The sequence below is a fragment of the Melitaea cinxia genome, chromosome 19, assembly GCF_905220565.1.
Source record: "Melitaea cinxia chromosome 19, ilMelCinx1.1, whole genome shotgun sequence".
NCBI lineage: Eukaryota > Metazoa > Arthropoda > Insecta > Lepidoptera > Nymphalidae > Melitaea > Melitaea cinxia.
Window position 1 is genome coordinate 3,674,979 of NC_059412.1, and position 17,562 is coordinate 3,692,540.

Sequence of the window (17,562 nt, forward strand, 5' to 3'; positions counted from 1 at the left end):
TTGATTAGCAATATTTGGAAATATGTGCTTAGTAATTAAACTTTAGCAATAATTAATTTAATACTAAAGTAGCTAAACCGACAGAAATTATCCTGCCTTGCGACTGTGAAGCTCAAACAATTGCTACGTTTTATGAATTTTTCCAAATAATTCACGATTTTTGAACTATAAGGAAGTTTTACTTCAGTCAAGTGGTATAAAGCACATTCGTTTTTATAATTTTTTTATTCCGTGAAAAATCTTCTACAAAAGTATTAATTACACGTAATTTCAAAAATGATGAATGATTCGTTTTCATATTATAGCGTGATTAAGGTAGATACAGTTTTAATCTATTTACCTTTTTATTTTATGAATAGTATTAAAAAAAAAAAAAAAAAAACAATTTTTGTTATTTAAATTTGAATACACTTTTTTTTTATTTTTTTTTTTTTGAAGTATTAATTTTAAAGATAATTGAAACGGGAACTATTCAAGTCTTTTGTTCACTACTACATGAATGAATATACATTCATTGACAATATCAAAATACAAAATCTTTTTTTTTTCTCATTACATTACTTAAAATTTTAATATAATGACTAATATAATTTCTAACCCTTTCAAACTAATCATAATATACAAGATACTATGATCATTACAGTGTATGTATTACCATACCATACACATATGTAGGCACAAGCAACACCTACTTTTCCACAATTTCACCTACAACATTTGAAAGTAAACTAGTTTATAATAGGATATTTCTAAAATAGTGACAATTTCGAAGTGAAACTTCTTTAGGTACATGAGGGTAATTTTTTTTACGAATGAAACGTACGAATTTGTGCAACGTTTTGATGAAACTGCAACGTTTTTGTCGAACAACAGAGCCACCTAGCGTGTACTATAGAAATTACAAAGGTTGTTACATTCATATCGATAGTATTACATTGTAAATTAACTAGATGGCGCTGGAACGGAATTCTAAAGCTTTAGATTTGTATAAATATAAACGAGACTAAAAATTAGTTTGCCGAAGAAGTTTCACTTCTGACATATTATGTACTTTGTACGCACGCAGTTTTTTTTCATAAATTTACATTACAATAGGTTTATTTTAAATTAATTCCAATTTATTTTAATCTGCAGTAGATTTTGTTTGAGTCAACATTTAAAAGGTTGGTCATCTATTATTTCTAAAATTAATAAATGAGTATAATTTGTTGACTTGAAATACTAACTTTTCGAGTGATATTTTTTTTACCGTTTATTTAAAATGATTTAAGCTGATTGTAAAATATATATTACACCATGACATTAAATATTGTTATTTTAATTATTTCATAATAATGTTATTAAATTTTTGATAATAATTTTTACATGTGTATATTTCTTTACCTTTCATAATAAAATTGCTTGATAAATACATTTTCAAGTACACTAGAGAATGCGTGACGAGTGGTACGAAAAATGTTATCGGTCGAAATGAACGGAAGTTAACCCATTCGCTGCGGCGGACGCCTGTCGGCGTTTTTTGATTTAACATTGAGGTGCGAAGGACGCCCATCGGCGTTTTTTTTCAATTCCTTTTATCTTGGCGAAAACAAGTCACAAAAAATTATACTTGCAATATAGGCACATTTTTTTAAAAATACAACAAAGTACTGCTCGCCGTTTCCGAATATTTGTTTGAAAAATAACTTTTTGAAAAATGCGTATTCCATCCTAGGTGCGAAAGACGCCTAACGGCGTCTTCCAGGAGTTAACAACCTTTGATTCTAAATAAATACCTATTAGGTTTTTTTTTCAATATTTTCTAAATGTATTTAGTTAATATTATTTTTTTTATAATAGAGGTAGTTATTAGTATTGCTTCTCCTCCGCCGCCTACGCGCCCAAACGCGTACGGTTATTCATATTGTGACATTCTTTAACGAAATGAAAAGAGACCTGGCAAAAGAAGTAATAATGATAAAAATGATTATAGACTCAGTTCGAAACTTCGAACGTTCGTGAAGACCGTGAGTCTTACTTTATTCGCGATTTTACTATAAGCCGAAATCCTTGGACATCTTATTTATTAACTTAACTAATTATGAACTTTATTAATTTAACTTACACATATTTAGATAAGTTAAAGCTTATTCTACAATATAAAGGATAAATTAGATCAATTATAGAATCAATTCTGTTTTAATGAGAATAAATTACTCATCCTATTTTATCAATCACTTAATTAGTTATCCTTTGACAAAATTTAACGTGTTTGGAAACAAATAAACATGTATGAATTCATCTACTCATTTTTATATAAATTATTAGATAAATATTTACGAAGTTAAAATTTTAACGAGTTGAAAATTGTCTGTTCTATATAATGTCGACGAATTGGATCAATTATTTCAACAAAAGTTCATTTTGATACTAATTTTCATGTTAACGAAGATCTCTATATCAAAAGGTTTGCAACCTCTGATATTAATTTATAATGATAATTTAGCCGTTGTTATCAGTTGAAACTAAAATATATGAGACTGTAGTTTAAAAGTGAAGTATAATTATATAATTAAAATAATTTAATTACTATTTATCGCCATAGTCTCCAAAATTTCACAATCCAACTGTTAAAAAACAAAAACTTCACAAAAAAATCCTAATTAATGTTAATTTATTTTTTACACCAAACACGATCGTGAACGTACCAAACGTTTGGCGTATTTGTGGGTTTTTCTAAGATTTTAGCGCTAAAATGATCATTTTTATTGCACAATGCTGAAAACGCCGATCGGCGTCCCATATTATCCTAATGAGGTGCGGAGGACGCCTATCGGCATTCGCGACGAAAACCTTCCCGCACCTGGCTAATAAGCGTAATTTTTATCGCCGCAGGGAATGGGTTAAGAGGGATATGTTTTGTCGCGATTAAAAAATTAAAGTAAAAGCACTACTTTATTATTATCTTAAATTTATATCATTGATTATTATATAACCTTAAATGTTTATTTCGAAAAATTATTTACACTCAGTGAGAGTAAAAGTTATTTTGTAATTAATTGAAATGTTCCTATTTCTTATGTTTTGTTTGTGTAAAAATGTTCCTTTGTTTTTATAAAAATATTAATTTACAAGTATATTTCATGTTATTTTATAATAAAAACAAGAAAACTTAAATTTAGTTAACTTCGATTATTGTATATGTATATCGCGTGGAATAGTGACCTTGGACAGCATTTTTTTAAATATATATTTTCGTTTATTTTGGATTATAGGCACCGTCTTTTGGGTATTTACATGTTCAACTTGATTCTTTAAATTAGCATAACTTTTTTATTTATGAACCGATTGACATGATACAAACATTAAATATTAAGTGAAGCTTACCACAATATATCAGAAAAAACTGCATCTAAATCGGATAAGCCGTTTCTGAGATTAGAGTACACAAACATATTACATTTACATTATTATTATATGTATATATCGATAAATGTTTATTTAGTAGTTAGCTAGTATTGTTTTTTCGTTTGCTACAACATTAAAACTCCTCGGCAACGTTCCGGCAGATATCCAGTTACGAGGTTTCCCGAACATGCGTTACAACTTATTAACGTTAATATTACAACACTATTAAAATGTCTTTATTCAAAAGTAAACTACTCACAATATGAGTCCATTTACTTTGAATACTATCTCCAATATCATTGTTTTCCCCTCTTGCCCGGGGGCTTTTGAAGTTGAAATCCGGAGTCATTCTGGGTTGTAGTACCAAAGCTTAAGTTCAGCGATGTGTTTAGATTCGTTTGAGGCTGTGGCTGCCAGTTGGATCCTGTTGAAAGAGAAAGAGAATTCTTAAACACTTAAATAGATGTTTTTAATTAATTTATTAATTTAAAAAAAAAAAACTCATAAAACAGAAATCAATCAGATCAATTCATTTCATTTCCCTGTTTATCTACATTGGTAATTGTCATATGAACTGTGTAATGACGATATATATTTATTTATATATATGCTGTGTGGCTAAGTCAATGCAGAATATAGCTACCCCCTCTTCCTGTGAGTATAGTAAGAGGCGACTAAGGGATAACACAGTTCCACTACCACCTTGGAACACAAAAACCAGACCGATGGCGGGATAGCCATACAAAGGCCGGAGATGGTGGGACAAAGCCAGCCCTGCGATCACTAACCCGCTTGCCCAGCATGGTGACTGATGTGATGTGATGGGCAACACACACTTAAATGGCGCGAACTTGTTGAGGCCTATGTCCAGCAGTGAACTGCGGTAGGCTGAAATGATGAAACATCTAACGTAATAAACTAGTGTTCATAATATTTTATATTATTTATTTACCAGTAGTATCTGCGGTGGGGAAAGAAGACAATGTGCTGCCCAAGTATGTGAATGGTGATGGCCCAGCCAAGTGTTTGATGTTACCTGTTGAGAGGAATATTTGAATAACTTTTTCTGATTTTTTGTAATTTTTTTTTCACGCTTTTGCATTAAAGTATATAAAAATCATATGGTTTACTCCTTACTTAGTTTCCAATTTATTATTTCTCCGTAAATCTTTTTCCAGTTTATTTTTAAAACACGTTTGAAAATATTTCTTATATTAATTATTTTTATGAAAATAAATATGGAATTCATGAAAAACTTTAATATTATTTAAGATTTTAAGGTAAGTTTAGTTCAATTAGCAAATAAATGTCGATAATTTTTTAATTGACTTCTTAGCTTAATTTAGATTAAAAATTATCCTTACCTAAAGCAGCTCTAGGGTCAGACAGTACGGCACTACTCAAACCAATATCACTTATACTTCCCGGCTTCGTTTTCTTCCTTGTGCCTTCGGCGTCACGCAGGATTTGATCCAGACTTGCACTCGCTGTTACAAAAAATTATTAACAAATACTAATTTTGAAGAGATAATTCTTATCCATTAAATCTATTTTTTTTTTTAAATTGTTACAACTGTAGTATCTAAATTAATTAATAACTTTATTTCATACTAGCTGTGCCCGCGACTTCGTCCGCGTGGAATTTAACAAAAAAGTTATTTTTTAGTTCGTAGTTATAAAGAAATAAATTTCTAAAATAGAAGTACCGGACGGACGGACGGATGGACGGACGAACGGACGGAAGGACGGAAGGACGGAAGGACGGAAGGACGGAAGGACGGAAGGACGGAAGGACGGAAGGACGGAAGGACGGAAGGACGGACGGACGGTTAAAAGCGGGTATTTTAATATTACAAACAGACATTTTTTATTTATTTGTATAGATTACTAACAATCTTAATTAGTAGAAATATGTGTATAATTAATTTATTTTTATTGAAGTAAAACTTCTTCACACACTTGACTTGAGAGTAACCTGGTGAATACGTAACAAGAGTGTTACAAAAAGTATGATCAGGCGAGGCGAACGGAAGTTGAGGGAGATAGAAAGTGATAGTTATGTTTCGTCACACTGGTTTTTTTTTGCCTAAAAGGTTTTTTTGACATATTATCCATTATTATATTATCCATATTCACCATTTTATGTACCTTTTTGAAATATTTTATATCGTAATAGTTTAATCTATACAAATAAATAAAATTGGAGTGCCTGTTTGTAATGTTAAAATAACCGCCTTTTTGCTAAATGCATATGGATGTATACACAGTACATAATACCAAAATAACATTTTTTACAATTTTTGTCTGTCTGTTTCGGCTAATCTCTGGAACGGCTGGACCGATTTTGACGGGACTTTCACTGGTAGATAGCTGATGTAATAAGGAGTAACTTACGCTACTTTTATTTTAGATTTTTTTTTTATTTTCTAACTAAACAACATTTTTTTTTCAAATTCCACGCGAACGAAGGCGCGAGCATAGCTAGTTTCAATATATACGGACATAAAAAAAGGTTAAAAAGAGTCTCTTACGTGACGGAGTCTCAAACACGTTAGTGGGGTCTTTGAGGATGTACTTCCGAAGATTAAGATATTGTTCTTTCTGAGTTTCCACTTGAGTGTGAACGGCTTGAAGTCGGCCAGCCAAAGCTACTAGAGACTCATGCATGCGACGAATACCCAACGTTAACTCTGAAATTATTATTATCATTTATTTGAATATTTCAACCTATTATTACATTTTAAGCATATGTATATATCCGCCAACCAGCATCGGAGCAGCGTGGTGAATTAAGCTCTGATCCTTTCCCTACATGGGGAAAGAGGCCTATGCCCAGTAGTGGAATATTACAGACTTAAGCGAGCGAAGTATATGTATAAAAGGAAAAACAAAAGTATATAAAAATACCACTCCTCAAATCGCAGGTTGAGTTCCTGGCAGTTGGTAGTTAAAGCCCAATTATTATTATGATATATAGGTTCCAATTCCTACTGAAGCTCCCATTTGAAGGGACATAGTTAGGAATCAAACAGCCTGTATATTTATTTAGGCAGGCACTTGAAAAACTGATAAGTGCCTGTATCCACCGACATTTATTATAATTATATATGTAATTGTCATATATATTTAATTATGTAGTATTTAATTTATATATATACTTTATTGCATTCAAAAAACACATGTAAAATGAACATAATATTAAGGTTTAAAAGACAAGTACAATATTAATCTATTCTTAAGTTGATTTATTTTTTGGATGTCACTATTTCCTCTAGTTACTTATTCCACATCTCCACCATCCAATCTATTATTAATTATGGAAACAATAAACATTCTATATACATTTTTATGTTGATATTTTTTTTCCACAACAAATGCAGTAATGATATAAACCTAAATATACTATATATATATATATATATATATATATACTATACAGGATATCGATAACATTTTGATTTTATCTTTATATAGGTATAGCTAGTAGTAGCCGACCCGTGCCCACTTCGTTGGGCGTTAATTATTTTTGTGATGCAAATATATAGTAAAGTTTCCATCTCGCTCGTATTTCTCCGACTTGATTTACATATACTATTATTTTTCACAGAATTTTTTGTTCAGTAATAATAAAATATAGCCTATATAAATCCTGAATAGTGTAGCTTTCTGTTAGTGAAAGAATTTTCATAATCGGATCAGTATTTGCGAAGATTACCCCCTACATACAAACAAAGTTATAAACTTTACCTTTTTATAATATTAGTATAGACATGAATCACAAAAATTTATATACGTATCGAGCGACAGAACTAAATTGGATACATTGTTTTTTTGTTGATTCTGTTAATGTCAGAACAAAGTTTGTGTAGTAGAGAATTTCAGAAAATTTAATATATTCACTATTTTGATTTAAAAAAAAATAACCGATATGATGATTGGCATGTCAGATCGTAATAATGTAAAAATGAATAATAATAAGGTACCTTGTTCAGTTAGCAGTTTAGGTGAAGACTGCATTTGTTTGTCTGCCATGTCCATTTGCCTCCGGAAAGTTATGAGATGTTGTTCCAATTCCGCTATCAGGTCTTTCACGTAATTTGGTGGTGTTAAACCTTCTAGTTCTATGCCTAGAAAAAAATTAATTTAAATGAATAAAAATAAATGTCTCACAGACAACCATCCTTTCTAGGATTCACTTCTGTGTGGGGGGTCCGGAAACATAATAATACGAGTACAAAAGTCCAGACCACGGCATAAATCGGTATGTCCAATAAAAGGTATTACATGTGCGGGGAACGAACCCGCAACACCCAGTGCCACAGTCATTGGCCAGTGCTGTGACCATTGCAATAATGCATTGTCAAGAAATTGTTAAAGATGTTTCATAAATCAAACTTTTTACAGATACATTATTCGCGTATAGATAAAACATAGTTTAACACGACATAATTCGTTTAATACCACAAACAGTACAAAGATGTCGACACCGTCTTCGGGATGGTTAATATTTATTTACGATAAGTCAGTTGCGGAGAAGGAAGACCAATAGACTTTTGATTAAGTGTGAGCGAGACAGATAGTGACGTTAAAGTAAAAGAGACGGAAATAGTAATTTTGCAATGTTAGAGCGAGACAGGTAGTGACGCCAGTTATTTGCTATAAGGCTAATTCGTTTAATAGCAGAACAGTACAAAGATGTCAACACCATCTTCCTGATGGTTAATATTTATTTACGATTAGTCAGTCGCCATTAGCATTCTGCCGTCTCTATATAAACTATAAGTGTGCGAAATGTCCTACTCCTCCGTCGTTAAGAGGGGTAGAAAGTTTTAGCTTCCCGTATAACGTATAGATATGGCCATGTAGCGGACATTTCGACACCAACAATTTATACTACGCCAATTCGATTTTTCGATAAGTTTGTTTTTTTAATGCGAACTTAATAAAATGTGTTTTTATATGTAATAAAAAAAAAGTGAAATTGCAATGAATAAATTAACTATTAAAGATACCATAATTCAAAAAGGTTTCTTAATTAATATAAAAGGTATCATGTTTTTCCCTTTTATAAGCCTCTATTGTAAAGTTCACTTTTAAGAGTTAGCTTAGTATAAATTGCTGGTGTCGATTTGCTCCGTCGATCACACAAAAGCCGGGCGTACCGGGCGGGTCCCGAGCTGCGCTTTCAGCGGCCGCCAGCGCTGCGGCGGCAGCGGCGCGCAGGCGCTTGGACTGCGCGCGGGCGCGCCCGCACTCGCCGCGCAGCGCTAACACCGCTCGAAGCGTCGTTTCCGCTTCTCGCCCCACCTGTTGCAGCCTTGTGTTATGATATGTTCAATTAGCGTTGGCTAAGCTTTAGATTAAGAACCGTTATTTTGAAGTTAGATAGGTTAGGTTATTGTTTTTTTTTGTACGAAATGATGCTGATAAACGGTCAAATTTTGAGCTTACATAATTCGACGGTTTTTAATCTAAAGCCTTATCATTCATCGTGTTCAGCCCGTAACATCCCAGCGCTGGACATAAGGCCTCTTTCTCCGTGTAGGAGAAGGATTTGACCACCACGCTGCTCCACTACGAGTTGCCGGATATGTTCTCTACTATGAGTAATGATCGCTATCAGGTATTTATGATAACAACCGAGACCGACGACTTAACGTGCTCCCCGAGGCACGGTGGAAAGACCCACGAGGACAGACATCCAAACCGGAAAAGAAATGCTCCAAATATCTATCCCGAGCGGGACTCGAACCGGCAAACAAAGTCAAGCCAGCAGTTGGACGGTTATCCCGTCATCGGTCGGCTATTCTAAATATTTCGGCGATATTGTAAACGCTATTTTGTCGCTAGGAAATTTACTTGTATCCTTGAAGTAAAGATTCTAAAGATAAATTACAGACAAATGTTTTAAAACTTTAATAATGAAATATACCTTATGCAATGGTTTAATTGAAACTCTCATCACGTCTGAACTCAAGGACTTCTGCTTCTTAACAAACTCCTTGAAAGACTCCACTGTCGTAGATATTTCATTTGGCAACTTTGTCTGTTTTGGTGGTTCACCTGTAAAATAGTAAAAAATTTATACACTTCAAAGAATGAGGGCAAGTTACACCATTGACTGATAAATTTAATCTAGAACATAGCTTACTGATATGCTTTATCAGCATGGTGTTATAAAGGATATCAGGTTTCACCTAAATTTATAAACTATAACTTCTCAACACTTGTTTCTTATTTAAATGTATCAACTTACTTTTGCCATCAGCTGTGGTTGTATTATTCGCTCCTTGTTGAGTGGAACCTCCCAAACCGAGATTAGTTGTTGCTAGAAATAAAAACAAAAAAATATGTAAGAATCAAATTTATTTATATTGAATACTAAATGTAGCCCATTAAAGATTGGAAGATTAAACGTTTAACAATAAATTATATCCTGATTAATTTATTAATATTAATTTTATTTTGCAGTATCTGCAGTACTGTCGACTGAAAAGTCAAGGCGTTCCCAGTCTCGCCCGAAGATTTGTAGACTGAGCCAAGAGGAGGGTTTGCTGGAAATTTCAGCGATTAATTGGCTTTCGATCATAACAATAAGAGTATCAGGTAGTTCCAGCCAAACAAGTGGCTTATTGTTTTCGAACAGATTGCCATAAAGCAGAAAATACATCAAAAAAAAAAAAAAAATAATAATTTTATTTTGAGGACGCGTTGGCGCAGCGGTCACAGCACTGGCTGTTACGCTAGCGGTCGCGTGTTCGATCCCCGCTCACGACATTTGTATTGGCCATATAGATGTCTGTCGTGGTCTAGGCGTTTGTGCTTGTGTATTGTGTTTCCGGACCCCCGACACAGGAGAAAATCCTACTGGGGGTCGTTGAGTGTGAAGCGTTTATTTATAATTTATATGAAACACATGAAGTGAATTTTGTTACTAAATTCTATTACATATTATAAAATTATTAGTAGTTGTAGAATAGTAACCTGTTGGAACATAAATTGTGTTTGTTACATTGGTTCCAGCAAATGTACCTGTAAATGTATCATTTAATAAAAAATACAGTAATAGAAAATACATTGATAAAAATTACATTTATTTTTATCTACTTTTTAATTCAGAATATTTTTTTTTTATTTATAAATAACTAGGTCGGCAAACAAGTGTACGGTTCCTCATCATGCTGCCGACCGTTCCCAATCCCACCAGCTGTATAATTTAGCTGTGATCTTCTGTAAGGTCGGAGGTAATACCCCAGTCGGACTGCTCCATATTTTGAGTAGGAAATTTCCTGCTGTACATTACCTCAGTTTAATTTTTTTGTGCTCAGCATTTTCATTACATTATATTGTAATGTATTTATAAAATATGGAAAGAAATATAGTACTCGTAATTTTACCTCATTGCTCACTGAGGCATTTTCTTTTAAATTTATTATTACATAAGGTGGGGTTGGTTTCTTCATAATTGTTTGGGGAAAATTAATGTTTGGAGATTTAGATTACATATTTATATTTTTATGAAATGGATCTCTCTCTGATTGATAACCTCTTTTGAAATGATTTATTTATTTTAAAAAATAATAAATGTACAGAACTTCATACTAATAGTAGAATTGTACAAAATGCAGGCTTAATGCTAAATGAATTCTCTACCAGAGCATCTTAGGACATAAGAATGTTTGTGTATATATACAAAATTGAAAATTAATTATAGTAAAAAAGGCAAAAAAAGATATTAAAAATTACTAAATTCTGACAAACATTACTTACTAGGCGTTATCGTACGGTAACAATCTTTCCGAGCACTTTTGATTACATATTTTCGATCATTTTCATGACTATTGTTCATGTTTATTGGCATGATTGGACTTATAGGAAATGGGCTATTGGGGTTAGGATTCATTGAGCTGGAAAGGATTTTTTTTGTTAAACAGTATCAAAGTACTTTTTAACCGACTTCAAAAAAGGAGGAGGTTGTCAATTCGCCTGTATTTTTTTTTTTTGAAGTAAAACTTCTTTACGCATGCTTGACTTAGGAAGTACGCTGGTGAATGCGTGACGAGAGCGTTACGAAAAGTGTGATCGGGCGTGGCGAAGGGAGCAAGAGAGGTGCGAGCACACATTTTCTTTCTCTCATAGCTAGTTACGTTTCGTATATCTAAGACACAGTGCAGTCCTATTGTGCAGGTGTTGTGTTTTCTAAAGCACACTTGTTTTTTAATTTTAGCTAGCTACTTTAACTTACTTCGAAATATTAACATGAGAACGACAATTACAAGGTCTGTTTCATGTGATGTCTCAAAAAGAGTTTGCTTTTGTGATTTTTTAAATATATTTACCAACAAACTCAATTCTGAATTGACATTGTATAAAGAAGCAAATAATCTTGCGTCAATTTAATTGGGATCTGATGGATTCTCAGAGATGGAAATGCAGGAAATTTCTTAACAATTCTTAACATCTGATCTGGGGTAGACATTCTAATATTCACACAAAAGTAAATATTAGAACTTTGAAAGTGTGTGATGGTTGAAAATTACTAAGAAGTATTACAAGTTAAAAAGCTACGTTCTAATTATAGATATAATAATAACTTACTTAATGCCCCTGCTGTTGTCGTGGTACTAGCTCCGAACAAACCAAAAGCCGACGAAGTTGTCGTAGCACCAAAATTCAAACCACCTCCAAGACCACCAAGACCCGTACTTGCAGTGGTAGTGGTACCAAAGGATAGACCTGTAAGTAAATAAGCTGGTTGAATTTTAAGTATATATATGCAAAGAATTTTAAGAATATATATGCAAAGCTTTTTCAGATATTATTGTGGTTTATTAGGTTTTCCAATGACAAAGGTTGCCGTAAAGTATCAGAAAAGTTGGACATCTAAAAAACTTAATAAACCGTAATAAAATTCGAAAAAGTTGTTTCATTATAATGAGTGAAGTTCGCATAAACATTAGAAAACAGTACATTATCACACGTAAAGTTTATTATTTACTAGCGGCCCGGTACGTGCTTCGCTACGTATAAAGTGAAATAATAATAATAAAAAATTTACATCAAATTCATTTATTAATAATACAAAAAAAATATTTTATTAATTGCTAGCTATTTTAGAACTTAATCCAAAACATTTAGATAAACAATATTTTCTGTTTTTCCATTTTGAGTATGAATAAACAAACGGCTCTGGAACAGACTACATAAAGTTGACCATGTGAAAAACATGATTCCTCCAAATTCAATTATAACGTTATCGATTTGATCAGTAAATCAATATATGTGCGTGCGGCAATCCCCTTTTTTGCCATTCGATGGAGTACATATGGCAACGCACCTCTCCAAATACAATAATTATAAAATTAAATCCTTAAGTGCTTTCAATTTTTGCCGAAAAACACGTGCTGTACAGTCATGACGATCAGTTGTTGACTGTCCTTCAAATAAATTATTTTTGATGTCATCCCACTGCGGATTACATGTAAATGTAATGAACAGATCTGGTCGACCGTATTTTCGTACATAAGACATTGCGTCTTGTACATATTCGTTCATATACCGTGGGCTACCAATATACGAAGATGGCAATATAGTTAAACGTCCAATGTCATTAACATTAGCATCATTCGCTATCGCATCATTCTTCGGATCTTAATTTTGCTTGGTTGAAACGAATAAAATTAAGACGTTCAGTTTCTATTTTGGCATACATATTAATGATGTACTGATGATATATTTTACCACATCTCAAGATATAATTGTGTGCTTGTGGATGAACAATCGATACGAATAAAAATTCGTGGCACTAACTTTTTTCTGTACATATAGACCTGAAAATAAGTGCAAAATGTGACTTTAGAAAATTATATAAATGAAATGTTAACACACTGAAAGTATTTCAATTATTTTTACCTGTTCATCGGCCAATCATTGGTATATTGATATGGTAGCCATCGTCACCTTTCCAATGCAATATTGGGTATTGTAATGCATCGTAACTACGATGAATTTCCGAAACACTTTGCAAATGCTCATTTCTGCGATGAAGTACAATATCACGGGATTGAAACTGATCACCAATAATTACAATTGTAACCTTGTCAATTGTCGGTGCATTGAATCGCCTTGCATGCTCTCCAAAAGGTGTTCTATCAGCCCTTATTACGATTTTGTGATTATCAGATGGCATAAGATCGAGAGCAATTTTGAATAATTGAACTAAGGCGTTTTGCTGATGGAAAAACCTTTGTAGCTTACGAATAATTTCTCGTCTTGTATTCAAAACAATTGCACAACGTTGATCTAATTCACGATTTTCATCACCAATAAAATAAATTTGCAAAAATTGATGATCAGCGTCTGGCCCAGAATCTGTAACATTTTTTAAATTAGTTTAATTTTTAAAACTATCGAATACTTTATGATTCAAATTGATATAAACATGGGACATTCCTATTGAAGTATTTACCTTAAACGTCGACATAAAGTTATCTCTAATAATTTTTGTAGCTCCAAAAGAGGTCATTTGAAATGCCGAATTTGTTTGAATTGTTGAATATGACTCAAAAAGTGCTTTGACGTTTGAGATGTCCCAAAAATTAATGAATACAATGGTTGGGGTGGAGTTTCTAATGCTGGCAATCTCACTTTTCCATTAGCACAAAACATGCCGGACGTTTCACCTTGAAAGTTAGCCGCATCACAATGTGGACATATTGCGTCTATCATTCCAATGTATCCGTACATACTAAAATCAATCTGACTGTTGTAATTAAAAGTAGCACGCATTATTTCCGCCAAAACAGCACGACGTATTCGTGATCGCCGTGCAAGATTCAGTACAGATACAGGGTCAACAGATCTATTTCGTGCATTGCGTTCACGCTGCGATGCATTAGCTTGTGCGCGTTCATCTGCAGTCTGTGATCGTCTTAGTAATGCCACATCATTTGCATTACGCGTTCGCCGACCTGTGTTTGCTCGTCTGGCCCGTGGCATTTTTCCTTCATATAAAAAAGAATAAATCTAATTAAAAACAAATTGCTACATTAATAGTGGTGTATCAGTATTTACACTTGAGCGTATATTTTTGTATAGAAATATATATGACTGCATACATCAATGTATATAAAAATGTCATTAAATAATTCATTTTTAAATCGACGTGCTTCCATCGGTTACAAATGAATAAAACACCTGTATGCGCATAATATGTTTGTTCAAGTAAAGAAACACACGTGCATACGTGTAATTCACTTCAACAGCTCTAAACTTACCGTTGTTTGAAAATTTAATTCAAATAAAACCCGTAAACGATATGAAACACCGATGACTCGCTAAAAAACTGAGAAAAGTACACGCACATAGTACATTTGAACAATTCAAGACTCATCGTCTGTATGAATGCACTCAACAAAATGTTTAAAAATATAAACACAAAGCAATAATTATCTATTTGCTTTAATTTTGCGAAGCACGTCCAAAATTAAATGACCTCATTAATCACATAACAAAATGCTTATACTGTCAACATTGAAAAAAGTTTAAATTTGACAGCACAATCCCCATCTTAAAAAAAGTTTCAATTTGACACAAAAATCTCCATTAACAAAAGGATGATGTTACAAAAAATGTGATAAATAAAGAACCGCTCGACGGATTTTGTGCAAACTTCACACATACCATCTTCTAAATAGTCCGAACAAAGACTAAAAATTTGGTTTGGATAGATGAGCTCGTTCTTGAGTTATAAAATTACAACGAAAAATGGCATTGATTTTTATATATATAGATAAAACTAAAAAGGTAATTCTAAATATGTTCCTCAGCACAAAATATAAGAATGACTAATTTTAAGCTATCTGATTAATTTCTTTTAATTTAAAGCTTTGTAATACTTTGTAGAAGATTGTAATTTATGTTAACTTGACAGTTTGCAAGATAGGACAACGTCTCTGTGAGATCAGCTAGTATATCATCAATTTAATAAATAAAAAACTCATGTCACAGAGTTTGTTACAGAGCTTCTTCAAAACAGTTTGACCAATTTTTATTAAAAAAATTTAGGTATATTTAGTAGGTCTGAGATATTTTCTAGAACATGGGCTTTTAATACTGAACAACATAAATGCTGTTAAACAATATTATTGTTATATTTTGACTTAATTCCTTCTTCTATTTAGAAACTTAGCATGATCTATAGAAAATATTTACATTTGCACTTTACATTGTCTTACATTTGCACTGTCCATTGATATGAATTATAAAATATGTATAATAAAATATATGTAAGTATAATTTTTCTTGTGCTTATAAATAGTTTGATGTTTTAGATGTATATTTGTAGTAATCAATTGTTACCAGTAGATGCCGCTGCACTAGTTCCAGTGCCGAAATTAAGACCACCACTGAGACCTGGAGTGAAAGATGTAGTTGTGCCAAACGCTGGAGTAGTTGTTGTCGCACCTGCGTTATAAGACATTGTGTATAATTATTATTATATATTTAATCAGGCAGACAGTTGTATAACTGATAATTGCCTCTATTCAACGGCATCTATTACTATTTAAAAGAATTTTTATTTTATTTTTATAATAGCATCAATTTTTTTGTTGAATTGATTTATATTATTGACTGTCACTGTTTCCGCTCTAAGCTTATTCAATTTAACATAGTTAATTTCGTTTTTAAGTATTTTAAGTTTAAATAGTTTCAGCAAAGTTAAAATTGTTTTTAACCGACTTCAAACACAATTATTAAGTAACATAATTCAACCATTAAGGCTAGGTCAAAACAATAACATTGATTAGTTATTGCTTTAATTTTATTGTAAAAATTGTACAAAATTTCATTTTCTTCAAGATGTATAATATTAAAAAAAAAAAAAAAATATTACAAACTACTTAGCAATCTCCTACATATAGCATTCATATTTTTACATAAGGTATTCTTTTGTTAACTAATTTATTCCAGGGAAGTTTAAATAATCGCTGCCTTTACCGATTATATTTCAATTAAGACCTAAAAGGTTAGTTATTTCACTTGAATATTACAATTTATCTATTTGTTTGCACTCATAATACATACCAAATGCAGGGGTGGAGCTAGTTCCAAATGAAAGTGATGTATTAGCTCCAAAAGCTGGGGCACTCGTAGTTGCACCAAATGATGTAGACGCAGCTCCAAAAGCTGGGCCACTTGAAGCTCCGAATGCAGGGGCAGTCGTCGTAGCCCCAAAGGCAGGTGCAGTGGACGTAGCTCCAAAGGCAGGGGCTGTTGACGTTGCTCCAAAACTTGTCCCAAATGACGGTGTCCCAGTGCCAAACGCTGGGGCAGATGTTGCCGGAGTTCCAAATAAGCTAGTTGAGGGTTGAGAAGTGGCGGTTAAACCGAATCCTGGCGTAGCTGGCCTAAAATAAAAATTCGTTATAGAGGATCAAATAGTACCAAATTTTACGTTTACCTTAATAGCTGTTAAATAATCTTTGGTGTATTTGTAGTTAAGTGTAATAGCCTAATATTTTTGAAATATTTGATAAATGTCAAAAAGCTACAAGCAATACATACACTCGTCATAAAATCAAAAAAAGGTTATATATTCAATTTTACTTAATTGCTTATGTGTTTAAATAGAAAGTCAGAGAATTGTTCAAATGTTTCATGAAGTATTACTTGTATTCATTGTAAACTTTATATCCTTACTTATTAGCGCCAAAACTAAAGCCAGTAGATAAACCCGTTGTAGCCGGAGCACTTGATGGTGTACCGAAGGAGAAAGACATCTTCGTTATTGTATATTCCTATGCAGTTAAGTAACAATTGTGGAATTATAATTAGTTTAATAGAACTAAAGTTTCATTTTAATATTTAACCGTTTCGAAAAAATCTTACGGTTTATAAAACCAAAGTTGAATACTGTGGTAACACACGGTAACACACTTGACAGCGAATAAGCGAAAGTGTTACCACAAAATTTTTGCCCGTCTGATAGACGCAGTGCCGTAAAATTATCGTATTTTCCAGACAATTATCGTAAATTTGATATAAGGTAGGTCGACAAAAAAAAATAGTCAAGTAAATACGCATTATTAGATATATCTCTAAAAGTACTTGTCAGATCTCAATCAAATTTAAATGGGACCACATGACAAGCAATACCTTTTAACTCAAACAAAA

At 32.5% G+C, this 17,562-nt stretch overlaps 1 protein-coding gene across 1 annotated transcript; it reads right to left on the bottom strand.

The window, feature by feature from the left end:
- Window positions 1-3,454: 3,454 nt before the first annotated feature.
- Window positions 3,455-17,168, bottom strand: LOC123663083 (nuclear pore complex protein Nup58). The gene is made up of 12 exons (XM_045597822.1): window positions 17,089-17,168; window positions 16,474-16,796; window positions 15,748-15,852; window positions 11,986-12,123; window positions 9,644-9,715; window positions 9,320-9,450; window positions 8,550-8,694; window positions 7,371-7,514; window positions 5,919-6,077; window positions 4,752-4,874; window positions 4,340-4,423; window positions 3,455-3,811 (listed from the first exon to the last, which is right to left on the bottom strand). The coding sequence occupies exons 1-12, from the start codon at window positions 17,166-17,168 to the stop codon at window positions 3,684-3,686; spliced, it is 1,632 nt and encodes a 543-aa protein (XP_045453778.1). The 3' UTR covers window positions 3,455-3,683.
- Between the last annotated feature and the right edge of the window lie 394 nt (window positions 17,169-17,562).

Coding starts and splice junctions, on each gene's coding strand:
- LOC123663083 (XM_045597822.1), bottom strand. CDS start 17,168: ATGTCTTTCTCCTTCGGTACACCATCAAGTGCTCCGGCTACAACGGGT. Junction 9,716..11,985: donor GACAACAGCAGGGGCATTAA/GTAAGTTATTAT, acceptor TTTTATTTCTAG/CAACAACTAATCTCGGTTTG. Junction 9,451..9,643: donor AACCACAGCTGATGGCAAAA/GTAAGTTGATAC, acceptor ACTATTTTACAG/GTGAACCACCAAAACAGACA.